The sequence below is a fragment of the Microtus oregoni genome, unplaced genomic scaffold (genome assembly GCF_018167655.1).
Source record: "Microtus oregoni isolate MIOR12 unplaced genomic scaffold, Mior012 000001F_ref0000356, whole genome shotgun sequence".
Classification (NCBI taxonomy): Eukaryota; Metazoa; Chordata; class Mammalia; order Rodentia; family Cricetidae; genus Microtus; species Microtus oregoni.
In genome coordinates this window covers 61,622,832-61,636,442 of record NW_024543060.1, presented here as the reverse complement: position 1 = coordinate 61,636,442, position 13,611 = coordinate 61,622,832, and the positions used below count along the sequence as shown (strand labels likewise).

Sequence of the window (13,611 nt, the reverse complement as noted above, 5' to 3'; positions counted from 1 at the left end):
TAAAAAAAGCATCTGTAGTTCACATGGTGAGATCACTCCATAGTCACGACACAGGAGTTTAGTCCAGGTAAATGCTCAGTCTGTGATGAGCATAGTGAAGCCAGTAGCGAGCCACACCAAAGACCACCGGGTCTTCGAAAATATTATAAAGTTTCCATTATTAAATTAAAGTAACCAAGAAACATGGGAAAATAGTGATCTCAAAGTATCTGATGCAACGTAATAGTTAAATACATATGAAGCCACATGCCTGTATACAAAATATGCCTCATATTCCTATGTAGTAATATACAAATACATGTATGTCTACTTTATCTTGATCACTTATTTTATTGGCAGAAATAGTTTTTAATATATGTGATACACTGCTAAGGCAATCCTTTTGATATTTGTCCCAATTTGATATATATATATATATATATATATATATGAATATTAGCTACAATATTTTCTATATTAAAGTGTGATTTGATTTTAATTTAAATAAGAGGACTACAGTTTGTCTGAGAAAGTTTCTGTGATGCTGTCATTTTATCAGACTCACTTAGAATTGTTCTCTGTCTTATAGGTAAATTGGTTGATAAAACTAAAGACTATAAATTTATGTACATAGCCAGTGGGGCAATCGTGGTGGTATCAGGCATTTGGCTGTTCATCGGCAACGCTATTAACTATAGACTCCTCGCCAAGGAAAGGAAGAGAGAGAGAGCACGGAAGAAGAAATCAGCCACCCATTCGCCCAGAGAATCGGAGGCTTTGAGCAAATCCAAACACGACGATGTTACTGTCAAAGTTTCAGGTGCACACAGTCCTCCGTCAGACAGAGAAAGAGAAAGCAATATTTAACATGTCTCATCTCAAATCAGTGTTTATGAATTCGCTTATGAGTTTCTTTGTGTTTTTCAAAGTGTTGGAAAGGATTTTAGGTAAAACAAATGATCACAAACAATAATGAAACTAAGATTTGGAGGTGATGTATACAGAAAATCGATGCAGAGGCTTATTTGCAGACTTGACTTGGGGTGTTGTGATGAGAAAGAAGAATTTTTAAATCTTTCACTGACTTTTATTCGTAGAACAAAATCTGCATCTCAGCAGCCTGGCTTACTTAAGCATATGTTTAATTCCATAAAATGTCTCTCCTCAAAGTTCCTTTTTATTTGATATTGTTATGAAGTAAATTAAAGACAATTATTTCTCTTTTCACACACAAAGAATCACATAGAATATATATCCACACAAACACTGAGTATCTGGAGACCATAAAAAAATAAATGAATTTGAAAGAAAAAGATTATTATAGTCATTTTTAAGTAAAAGAAAAAGCTCCAGGGAGACAATGGGAATGTGTTTTATTTGTCTGCAGTTTCACAGTGTGGCTTTAAAATAACAATATATATTGAAAGGCAAAATTCTAAACACTAAAAAATTAAGGGATTGCTAGCATCAGAAAAAAAGTGTTTGTAAAATAAGTTTGGCAAAAAAAAAAAAACAAAAACAAACAAAAAACAAAAAAACCCAAACCTCCTTTTTCACAGTCGTGCTTGATTAATCTGCGCACACCGTTTTTTTTTTTTTAAAGGTTGTAATTAGTCCCTGATGCTGGAAAAGAGAACACCCCCCCCCAAGTAATCTGTACAATTTTTACCTAACACATCAATTGAATTAGAATTTTAGTGAGACTGAACATCAGCTAAACCCCATTGATTTGTATCTTAGCTCATAATGTACAGCTTAATTATGAATCTTTAAAAAAAAAAAAACAGGGCTCAATCCAGATTCAATGTTGTGCTGCAATAACCAAGCCAAATAACCAAGAATCCTAGTTGACATCTGCAAGTAGGCAAGATTCTACTTTTTTTTTTTTTAAACCAACCAAAGTAATGACACAAGCTTAATCTTCTGAGTAAATTGTAGGAATAGAACTGACAAGAGTAGGGGTCATTATTGAGCCCACTACAGTCTTCGAATTCTTCACTAAAACAAGCAAAAGCAAAAGAAAAGAAAGCCAGCCCTTGACTTCAGTCCCTGAAGATGCCTCATGGTAGAGGGAACACTTGAAAATTCTGCTCCCTATTGATTTTGACTGCCTGTTGTCTGAGAACAGAACCAGAACACTGGAGCTTGCTGGGTGGAAAGACACTTGTAAAAATACAGGTTTGGGGACTTCTAGGAATATAGTTTATGGCACAGTATTGATATGGTGAAGGGTTGTCACTCAGGTTAGTTTGGCATGTTCTCATTTTTTTGAGCAAAAGTAACTGGGATTCAGAATCATTCCTAAGACATTTTTGACAGATCCGTGATTTCCTAACCTATAAATATCAACTGAATTTAAATATTTGTATATGTCTTGTTTAATTTTATGAGGGATAGAACTCAGTGATTTACAATTGAGTGACACCTCTCTAGCAATACCCTCCTCTTTTCTTTGCAGCAGAGGGTGGGTGCTATTCTTATTCCTTAGGAGACTTTGCCTAGACACTGCACTTTCATGACATCAGCATTAAAGGTTTGAGTTTGTCCTAAATTTAATCCACTGCTTTAAATGTGGTTCACAGGCTCATATTTTCAGATTTGCTTTTTCTTCATTTAACATTTGCCTTTTTGAAGATATTTATGATTTTCAATCATTTAATAAAAAACAGGATGTGCCAATATCTTAAGGAAATGAATAAGGACAACATGTGACACCATATAGCATACAATGTCCTTCATTTTTTTTTTTGCAGTGTCCTTTTCTTTAACTTGGTTCCACCCAATCTTGAGTCAGCTTTTTTTGTGTGTTATTCCTTTTATATCCACTTCTGTTATTAAAAAAAAAACACCATTCTAGTCAATCATAAACAGTTCCAAAAAGAATGCCTTGCACTCTTTGAAAATACCTTTTTAAACTAATATACATGTCAGACAGCAGAAGAAGAGGAACAGTAAGGCAGTGACCGTAGGATTTGTAGTCACTCCTGTGTGCTGTGACATCTGCATGCAGAGATGCTGTAGGGGGGCCCCGGTGCCTTCCTTTCTCCTTGGAAAGAGGTTTAGTTATGTCAATTGCTGATGAATCAAACCAAAGCCAAGTTGCATTTCCTTTGCTGCTTCTCAGTTGCCTTAATTCACTTCTGATGGTTATTCCATTGATCTTTAAGGGTGTGAAAGGATCTCAAAGCACAGGACCTGGTGTGCAGAGTCATGTCAGAAACATGACATTCTAAGTAGGAATGTCTGTAACAGACATGTTCTAAGTTAAAGCTATAACTTGCTTGAATCAACAAGAGAACTGTAATAGAAATGAATCTACTTGCTTGCTCTTCCCGGTCCAACTGCATCTGTTGACATACTTGTTCCTTTAATTATATCTTTCAAAGACTGAGCAAACACTGTTGGCCTAAAGCTTCTGTTCCTATCTAATCACACAGTACAGGAGGAATGTAGCTAGCATGCTCATCTGCAACTTGAGTGCTGAATACATTCCTGTCACAGAGGAATACCAGATTTTAGATGTTCAAGATAAGAAACTAAACTGTTATCATTGAAATGCCCACAAAGTTCTAATTATTATTCAAAAGAAACTAGCGTACTCTTAATTTCCAGTTACTAGCTAGCTTATATAATTGCCATTTGTTAGTTGAACATCCCTCATCTTTTGCTATTTAACCTTAACTATTTTTCATCATCCATAGAAAGAAGAATAGGTATGGACTAATTCGTTCTTAGTCTTCTTTCTAGGTCCTTTTTGAAGAGGCAGTGAGAGGCAGTAATATGTATCATATTGAAGACATGACATTTTCTCAGTATAAATTCACATGACTCATAGAGTTCCCAATTTCTTTCTGTCTGCCAAGCACCTGCACTCTATTGGCCACACTCCACCTGAACAGCAAAAAAGAAATGAAACAATTTGATTTGGTATGCTCAAAAGTATTCCATAAGGGTGTAATTGTCTACTCACTTGCTTCTAGCCCTACAACATGACAATCTATAACACAGAAAAGTATAAGTAAAATTTTATATAGATGTTTTAATTAGTTGAAATTACATTGCTCCAAAAATGCCTTACAAAGAAAAAACTCATATATAGGCTATTTCCAACCTTTAATAGAATAAATTATCCTAAATGTTTGGTTCAGTGTAATGGGAGAATACAAGGTAAAGGAGGTAAGAAATCCATGATATGCATTTTGCCTACACAGTGCCTCTTAATATTAAAACCAAAGCCACACTAGGAGTCAGCACTTTGATATAATAGTCTCTCTCTCTCTCTCTCTCTCTCTCTCTCTGTCTCTCTCTCTGTCTCTCTGTCTCTGTCTCTCTCTCTCTCGAGAGAGAGAGAGCGCTCAGGAAATTTCCCTAGAGTTAAAAATAGTATATTGCCCAACCAAAATTTATGGGTTTATCTAAAAGCAGAAAGTTCTTAGAGAATTCACTCAATTTCCACACACAACTTAGAGTGTCAAAAGCAAGTAAAAAGAAATGCAAAAGAGTAAACTTTATATGGGAAATGAGACTTAACTGCAGTCTATATTATAATTTATTATTTGCTCATTAGACACTGAATTTTCTTTATGCAAAATATAATTTCAAATTGCCTGCTTCTCTCATCAGTTCAAATTATCTCAAATAATGATTATATATAACAGCTGAATGTGCTTCATTAAGTCCTTTTCTCATATAAATGATGGTATGTTTATATGACTCAGGTGTAATGTATTTTCCCTGAAGTTGGAGTAAAGGAAGTTCTTTAGTACACATAAGCTATTCCTATATTTGTTCCTACCTGTGATGTAAACTGTAAACATTACTTACTATAGAACATGATAATTTGAATTTTAGTGACTACCCCATTTATGGGATTAGCCCAGGAACCAAGAAATATTTATGCGATTAATAAGATTAAAGTAATTTAATTCATTAATATAGTATCTACTTATTTTCATTATTTGACAAAACGTATTCCTAATAGTTAGTTTTCAAGTTTCTCTGAGCATGCTCCTTGTTCTCTCGTCTCGCGGAGAACACAACTATTACTGCCTTTGTCAGCTTCTCTTGCTAGACATTTGAAGAGCTTATGCATCCCACCTTGTTTGAGGAGTTAAGTCTCCATGCACTTTTCCTTATGATGGTGTCATCTGTGCATGACGCCATCTGTGGTGCAGAGGGTCTTGCTCATTTGTGATTTGCAAGAATAGCCTTCCTGAAGCTATATATACTTCATGGAAGAAAGGCACATGTTCACAAATAGGAAAAACCTCTTTAGTCTAGGCTTGAATATTCTGAGATTGGAAAGGTGTTTGTGGTCCAGAAGTTATAAGTGTGGCTTTTTCTTTATGTCAGATAAATTCATAATTGAGTCTAGTTTGGCATAACCTAGCAAAACAAATCATTCTCTCCTGGGCACTTGCCATCTGGAATTTTCCCAGTATTTCTGGAAGTGCCTCGTACCTTCAAGAACTGGAATTAGCAGTGCTGTGCACTGTTAATCCAGCATTGCCCCAGTGCACACACTCCACAGATGTTTGCAGTAAGGTCACTCAGATGTTTTTTAAGTCTCGACATTTAATCCTACCACTTCTACAGATCTGAATTCCGTGGGTCCATATACTTCCACATTTAAGAACACAGGCTAAAGTTAAGAGACATGCATGCCAGAAACTCTCATGTCATAAAAACACCCATAAATGAACAGTGTACTGAGACCATCATGTTTACCATTCAGATTTAGCCTTCTTTGCTTCAAGTGTTCATACTCAGTAGACTTTGCCTCTACACATTAGTATTATTATAAAATTAGACGTCATCTCCATGCTCTCTTTGCTTTGATGCCTTGATGAACAGAGCTTGAAAAATTGATGGTAATGTGAATTATGGATGACGTTCTTGCAAGTCTCACGTTGAGCAAAGTTAATATTGACATTGAACAAAATCACCCCTATTCCAGTCCCAGGTGCTTTGTTGTCCTTAACACCCCTGTCTCTACCTTTATTTCTTGTTTTTGAATTAATTTCCTTTTTCTGTAATGTTTGAATGAAAGTCTTTAAGATTTTTGTCCTCCCCTGCTGGACATTTTCCACATAGATTATTTCCTTGCTGGTGGTTTGATGACACTGTCATTGTTCTCATGGTCTTTTGTTTTTGAGTCTTCATAGACAACCTGTTAATTAGGTAAGCAGCATTCAGCAGTAATAGAGAAGGCCACAGTATATGCTGAATTTATTAACGTAACAGTGACTAATTTTTCTTTACCTGATAAAGCCAGCATTTGTTTCTTTGGTTTTAATTTGAATGGTAAAATAAGCTATGAAAGAAAATAAGCTTTATGTGCAAAACAGGCACTGAACGGATGACGACTAGGGTGTGGGCAGCGTGTTGTTCAGAAAAATTTTATCTCCCTAAATTCAGCGTGGAATTTCAAAACGGCGGTGATGTTCATTCTGTAGTTGTTTGTAGTTTCATTTTTACTTTGTATATGCACCTAATAATGCTTTTGATGAACCCATTTTATACAAAACATGTTTAATGAAATAGACTGCAGGTTTCAATGGGATTTGCTTTGCTACCACTAACATTGTATTGATTGAAGGCTAAGCAATTCTGGACTTCACGAGATTGGACCTGCCAATTGAAATGCTGGTTTCAGAACATTCAATGCAATTGTATTTTGATGTGTAATGTATTTTCACTCAACATATATAGATATCAAATTTCATGTTTAATTAATTGATTGCACCATCTCACCCCTCTCAGCTATTTCTTGTTAGCGGTCCACATTTTGCTGTACTAGTATCAACAGATTAAAACCTTTGCTAAGGTGTGCTCTGAGTAGGTGCAGGATTGAAGAGAGTACACATCTTTTGACTTCCAAACACTTTTAATTCTCTTTACTAGGTAAGCCCTGCCATCAGTAATGATGACCTTATAGAATAAATGAAATAGTTTCCTAGAAGCACATTCAATAATTCCTCATATTCAATACAAATGTATTTCTTCAATCATATTTTGCAAAGTCAAGTTTGTAAACTTAATTTGAAGAATACCTACTGATTGTCACACTAGAGAGTTCTGAATTTGTCGCAGACAGTAACTAATACGCTGCTGAATTTTGCACAGTATATGATATTACGGTAATATCAAGCCATTCTAGAGATACCAGTATTATGTTAATAGACATTTATCAGTGTTCCTTTAATTGCCCTTTTTGCCTATGCATAGACCTTATTTTAAAAGAAACATTCAATTGTTTCCTACACAATTGTCATCACTTAAATTAAGGACATCACTCACGCATTGTTTTAAGAATCTGAAAATGTGTTAGGGAAAGTACTAGACTGAGTTCTATCAGACAAAACTAGACACTTAACAGGTGTCTCAAACAATGTAACTAAAGCTTTAATGTCAGAGAATGCCCTTTACCCTGTTTTGCCTGGATAGACAGCATTTCTAGGCTTTTCCTTTATTCATACCTCTCCAGAAATCCACAATAAACACCAAAAAAAAATCACCCATAATGAGATAAATCTCAGGAAGAAGCGTGGTGACTGCTTGGAATTCATTTTGGCAAAATACAAAAGCAGCATTCTGCATTAGACACGTGTTTGTTTAAGTCACTGGGGACATCAACTATAGGATCCACTGTTAGTGAAGGTGTTCAGAAACTGACATGGCCGAAAAGACTTTTGGGCATGTGAAAGACCTTTGTACCTCCACAGGCAGCTGTGTGGGGGTTATACTCAGCCAGACTGATGCTGTGCTACCATCTGACATCAGTGCGACAGGAACAGCCTCGAGATGGGTGGTGTTACCTATCCTGGTGGTGATAAAGTCAATATCATACTTTAGTTTGCAATGTCATACAGTAATCTCTATGCTAAAGGTAAAAGGGCAAAATCTTCCCAAATATTAAAATTTTCACTTGATTTGAAGGGTTTTTATTATAATGTATTAATGAATTATTTTCTAGGTTAAAAAATTCTCCACTTGAGAAGGAAATTTTGAAAAATGGTTACAACTTTCATGCTTTGGCTAAATATTTTTTCATTACAGTTTTAAATTTGAATTAAGATTTGGAGGAAGAGTTCAAGACATAATACCTTGCCATTAATAAGACATGTAAAATATAATTTACCTCACCAACTTTTTCAAAAATTTGAAGTGAATGGGCTTCAGAGTTAATCTATAAAATTATTTTCATTATAAATTATGTCTTAAGCTCTACTTCTAAGATTTCTAAGTGCAACATAATGTGTTTTGTTCTCTCTGCATCTTGGTAACCACTGAGCAAACCATCTCATGGTCACATAAATATGGGTATTCCCTGTGACAGTGAAGTAAAGATTAAGGGAGCCTTGCTTGACACCTAAGAGGATCCAGTCACTTGTTTATACAGGATCTAAGTCATGGCTGCACCTGCCTCACTGTTTGAAAACAAAGTATAAAGTGATCAGTGTGGATGCCTGCCACAGTTAATATAAGATGATAAACTGCTCTTCTTCCACCTGCCTGCAAGGGACTATACTAAGTCGATCTTCGTATAAAATTCTGGAAATTTTTATATATGTAACAATTCATAACTTAGGAATAACAGATGTATAAACGTGACCCCCAAAATGAGATAACTGGTGTTTTCATAGAAAAGCACATTTTATTTTAGTTAAATGTTATGTAGATTTACATAGATCAAGGGTAAATTGTTTCGATGATGAGCTCATTGTTAGGAAAACTGTCCGGAGTACTGACGCACTTGCCTTGTCCTGCTGTGGTGTCTGTCACGTGGGCCTATTGCTTCAGAAAAGAACCTACCAGAGATTGCTAGGTTTCACTCTCAACAGATTTGACAGAAATGCCTCATTCCTCCATGAAACTTTGTGTTTTGCCTGCTGTTTTAAATATGTTCCCAAGGTCTTATCTTTCCTTCTAGACTGTAAACTCCTTGTGGACAGGATGTTTCTAGAAGAGCAGTGTTTATGCCAAGCAGAGGGCCAGACATAGAATAACTCCTCATGGAAATAAATAGATCAATGGAATGGATCTAAATTGTTGAGAGTCCCTCAGTATTCTATGATGTGGTCTGGGGCATAGTAGGAGGATTATCTGACAAGTTTCAAACAATAAGATGGGAAACACCTTGAAGTCTTCCGCCACTCAAAAGTGATCATCATTCTTGAAGGATTCATTTTAAACATCTCGGTCAAGCATTCTATGCAAGCGCTGAGACATACAGCAGGTAAACTCATCGATACATATCATTTAGTTTTGTTTTTTAATAAAGTCATAATGCTCTATTTAGGCTTCCTGAAAATATTGACAATCATTTTAATTACTAAAGGTGCTACTGATTTCCTTACACTGACCTTCATCCTGAATGCTCCTGTTGGCTGAATTTTATGTTTTTTTTTTTTTAGGGGTATGGAGCAGTGCAATAAAATTAGATTATCTTTTTGTCTGAATTATGCAACTTGAGAAAGTCTGTATCTTTTTGTACTCTGTTGTTACTGTATTTTAATTATTACTGTTCATATTGCAGGTCTGTGCTATTTATTAGAAATATACATACATATATATATTTCTACAGTATGTGAGAAAAACCTGTATTGCTTATTAAAGTTAAAATTAATGTTCATGTTGAATCTTTGAAAGGAAATCTGTAACTGCTTATTAATTAAGAACCATTAAATGCTATGTTATTCTGTGCTGATCAAAACATATATCAAATTCCAGTCCACATGTAAGAGCACTCTTTTGTCTGGGTGTATATAACTGATTATTGGCAATGGAAAGATTAATGTCAACATGAAAAAATATAACAATTTCTAATGGCTGAAAAGAATGTGTTCAGTTTGTTTTTCATATGACCTTTTTGAATGGCTTTACAGAGAGTGAACATAAATACTTCAAGAGAATATTATTGTCTGAGCCATAGAAACTCTTTTCCTTTGACTTGATTTTACAAAGGTTTTTATTTTTTGAACACTTTTAGAATAATAGCAAAGTTAAGAGTGAAAGAATAAGATGTTCCACATTCTACAGAGACATACACATTCTAATTCCCCTTTAGTATCAACCCCCCAACCAGAATGGTACTTATGTTAGCAACTCTCCACCAACATTTTTACCTAAAGCCCATAATTTATGAGCAAGAGTTTATCTTCAGTGATGCGTATTCCAGAATTTTGAGCAAAAAAGCATGTGGATATATCGTAATTCTGATGACATTTTGTGGAAGACACAAACAAGCATTTCTTTACCTCAGATAAGACACCACAACAAACCAAAGAAATTCTGCCCACGTTTAGCCAGAAGCACCAATGAGTTGACCATTGGCAGTTGATGAGAACATTTGTGAAGGTTTTCTTACAGGAGTGCGGATGAAGGCTTGTCCTTCACATGTTTGTGACTTTAGAACATTTGGTGCATCTAGTTCTCCTTTCTATCCTAATTTTTTTGGCTCTTGTAGAGGTACCATTATTCAGATCACAAATAGACTTTCCTTTTGGAAAACTGATTCTTTTTATGTAGCTCACCCTCTTTTAAGCCTGTTTGCTTTTCTTAATGTGAAATCCATTCTGTTGAAAATTAAGCTTCTTTCTCTTTCATTTGATTAGCATTTACATGATGTGTCTTCATTTGCTCACTTATTTTGTACCTATATAAACTATAAAATGACATCTAGAGGCTACATATATTTTGTATTTTTTCTTTGAGTGTTGTCTGTCAACATCTCACTTTATGTACTGAGACAATTAGTACTCGAAGTGGTTACTAATGTAGTTAAAACCAATAATATTTGTTACTGTTTCCTGTATAAGGGATTTGATTGTTTTGTTTACTTTTTGAGACAGGGTTTCTCTGTGTAACTTCACTGGCTATCCTGGAACTCACTTGGTAGACCAGGCTGGCTTGGATCTCATAGAGATGCCCCTGCCTCTGCTTCTCAAGCGCTAGGATCAAAAGGCATACACCACCACCACCCAGCTGATACTTTGCTGTTTGTTTTAAATTCCACTTTCTTGGATTTGATTTTGATTTAAGTTGAGCATTGTATAGGACTGCATTTTATTGTCTTCTGATTTTTTGCATAATAAGATACACTGATGTTATTATAGTTTTCTATTATTATCTTTTAGGCAAATATTAATAGCGGAGAATATGTTTCCTCTTTGAATTCATTCATTTCCATCTTTGTTTTCTGTGAATTTGTTTCTAACCCATGTCATTTTTCTTCTCCCCAAAAACTTTATTTTCTAATGTCTCTTTAAAGTAGAACATTTTTTGGCAACAAATTCCCCCAGATTTTGTTTGTGTTTAGTTTGTCTTCTCTTTAGACGCTTATCTGGGAAATGCAGAACTTTAAACTGGTTTTTTTTTAATAAACTAAGTCCTTCCTCTATATATTTAATGGTTGAGAAGTTAGATTTAGTTCTTTTCTATGTTCTTCCACAGGTAAAATTTTTTACTCCTTCAGCTTCTAGACTCTAACTTCTTTTCTTTCACCTTCATTAGTTGGAAAGGTATATGCAAGTTGGAGCTTTCTCTGATATATGCTCTGTAATTTTGTACTTCATAATTTCACAGTCTGTGGCTGTGTATTTTTTTCGGATTCCTAATTTTCCTACTAGTGTTTCCTTATGCAAATATTACACCTTTGTAGCTGTCAACAGTTCTTACATACCTTGTAATGGCTTAGATCACTTCAGCCATTATTTTTCTTCTCCTTGCTCTTCAGTATTTGAAGACTCTATGATGATATCCTGGAGCCTAGTTTCTCAGTGCACTGAGACCTAGTGGACCACGACCTGGCGAAGGAAGGCATTCCTCACTTGCATCATGGGAATTCTGATCTCTCACATTTCCTTTGTATTCATACAATTTTATCCCTCTGTTTACATTGCCCATCTGGTCATTCATGATGTTTATAAACAATATAAATATATATAATATGTAATATGATGTTTATATGTTATATAGGGTCCTTAACATATTAATCATAGTTGTGGAAAATCTTCTTGCCATTTTGATATCCTAGTATATGTCACAAGCCTGGTTGGATACTTGCTATTCAAATTCTAAGATATTATTGTTATTATTGTTGTTAGTATTATTATTATTATTTTGCTGTATTTTATTTCTTTGTAAGGGTTATGGGCTGTTTTGTTTGGTTTGCTTTGATTTTAATATTTGAAGGATTTCCTGTTTTTTGTTTGTTTTGAACATTTTACTATTTTATGGTTTTTGTTTTGTTTTGTTTTTTAGTAGCTTAGCATGATGTATAAAGAAAGGGAGTTGTCATAAATGGCACTGTAGACAGGTATGGAAACGATTTTCAGTCCTCTTTTTAAGTCCCAGTGTTTTAAGAAAGCCTGTACTTTTGAATTATAATCTTCGTATACTGTGTCTTCCCCTACTCCTCTTCTAGATGGGACAGGATATCAGGTCACCAAAGATGAGGTATCCCCAGTGTTCTGGTTCATTTAGACTGATCAAAACCCAGCAGTCCACAACTTCCACCAGTAAGTTCTGTGAGGCTGACCTTGTTAAAAGCAGAATACTTGACATATTTTAAAAGGATTCCTCTCCAGCTGCTGCGAGAATCTTGAGAGAATTTTTCCTTGTCATTTTGCCATGATAGAGTTCCTAGAGGTAAATCTCACAGTGTGGTGTCTCTGATTACTGGGATCCCCATAACTATTAATCTCTCATATAATCCTCAATAAGCCTCTAGTGGTTGATCAGTTATAATCCAGAACTTTCTACCCAGTCACTGGCTACTGCAGTGGCTTTCATGGTGAGTCCTCTCTGACATGGTGCCTTTCTGCATCTTTTTCTCTCTCTTGGGTGGGCATCTGTTTGTTCTTGACTTCACTTCTCTTTGCATCTAGGAAGGAGCTACTGGATTGTTTGTTTGTTTGTAGGTGAGAGTTCTATGCTTCTATATGTTTGGAAATCCACCCCTACTTTAATATTTGTATGATCTTTAATTTGGGTCTTGTAGTCTTATCTACTTTGGGAAAATATTAAATGTTTTATGTTGTGAACTTTTAGCACATTGACCTTTTAAAGATGGTGATGTAAACAATATTTTGCAGTAATAAGTATTGACTTGGAGAGGATTTAGCATGAACATTTATGATCATGTCAACCACGGCTTTTGTTATAAATATATGCAAAGTTCTTATTAATGGGACGCTGATCTTCAGTTTGTTCCATTCTCACTTATTAACCAAATTATTTTGATGCAGTCTTTTCCAGTGTTAATTGGTGATACCAATTATTATGCATAGACTATTTTATGATTACAGTATGTAGAAAATATTCTGCAGGGAAAAAATCTATAAAAAGGAGCTTGAGAAATAATGGGTACCATAAGTTTATATTTTCTTTCAGTAAAGAATCATCATGGGTTTATAAAGCATATTCAATATAAACCACTTGGAATGCTACATCATTTTAAATACGATAATATGAATGGTTATATATGAACATATATATATATATATATATGAACTGTTATTTTCCTAAGATATTAACCTTTGAATATAGTTTTACCTCAGAAAGACATTAATCCACTTTCATAGGTTCAAACTTTATAGATTGTTCCTTAATATCATATTAGTACTTTAA

The 13,611-nt window shown here is 34.8% G+C and overlaps 1 protein-coding gene across 6 annotated transcripts in view; it reads left to right on the top strand.

Moving 5' to 3' along the window:
- Slc16a7 (solute carrier family 16 member 7) overlaps positions 1-9,817 on the top strand; it is a 152,233-nt gene extending 142,416 nt beyond the window's left edge. For all 6 annotated transcript variants that reach the window (XM_041663257.1, XM_041663275.1, XM_041663247.1 and 3 more), the window contains one exon: positions 569-9,817. In XM_041663257.1, the coding sequence (XP_041519191.1) occupies positions 569-846 (278 nt within the window). In that variant the 3' untranslated portion in view covers positions 847-9,817. The remainder of the gene's footprint in view (positions 1-568) is intronic.
- Positions 9,818-13,611: the final 3,794 nt, after the last annotated feature.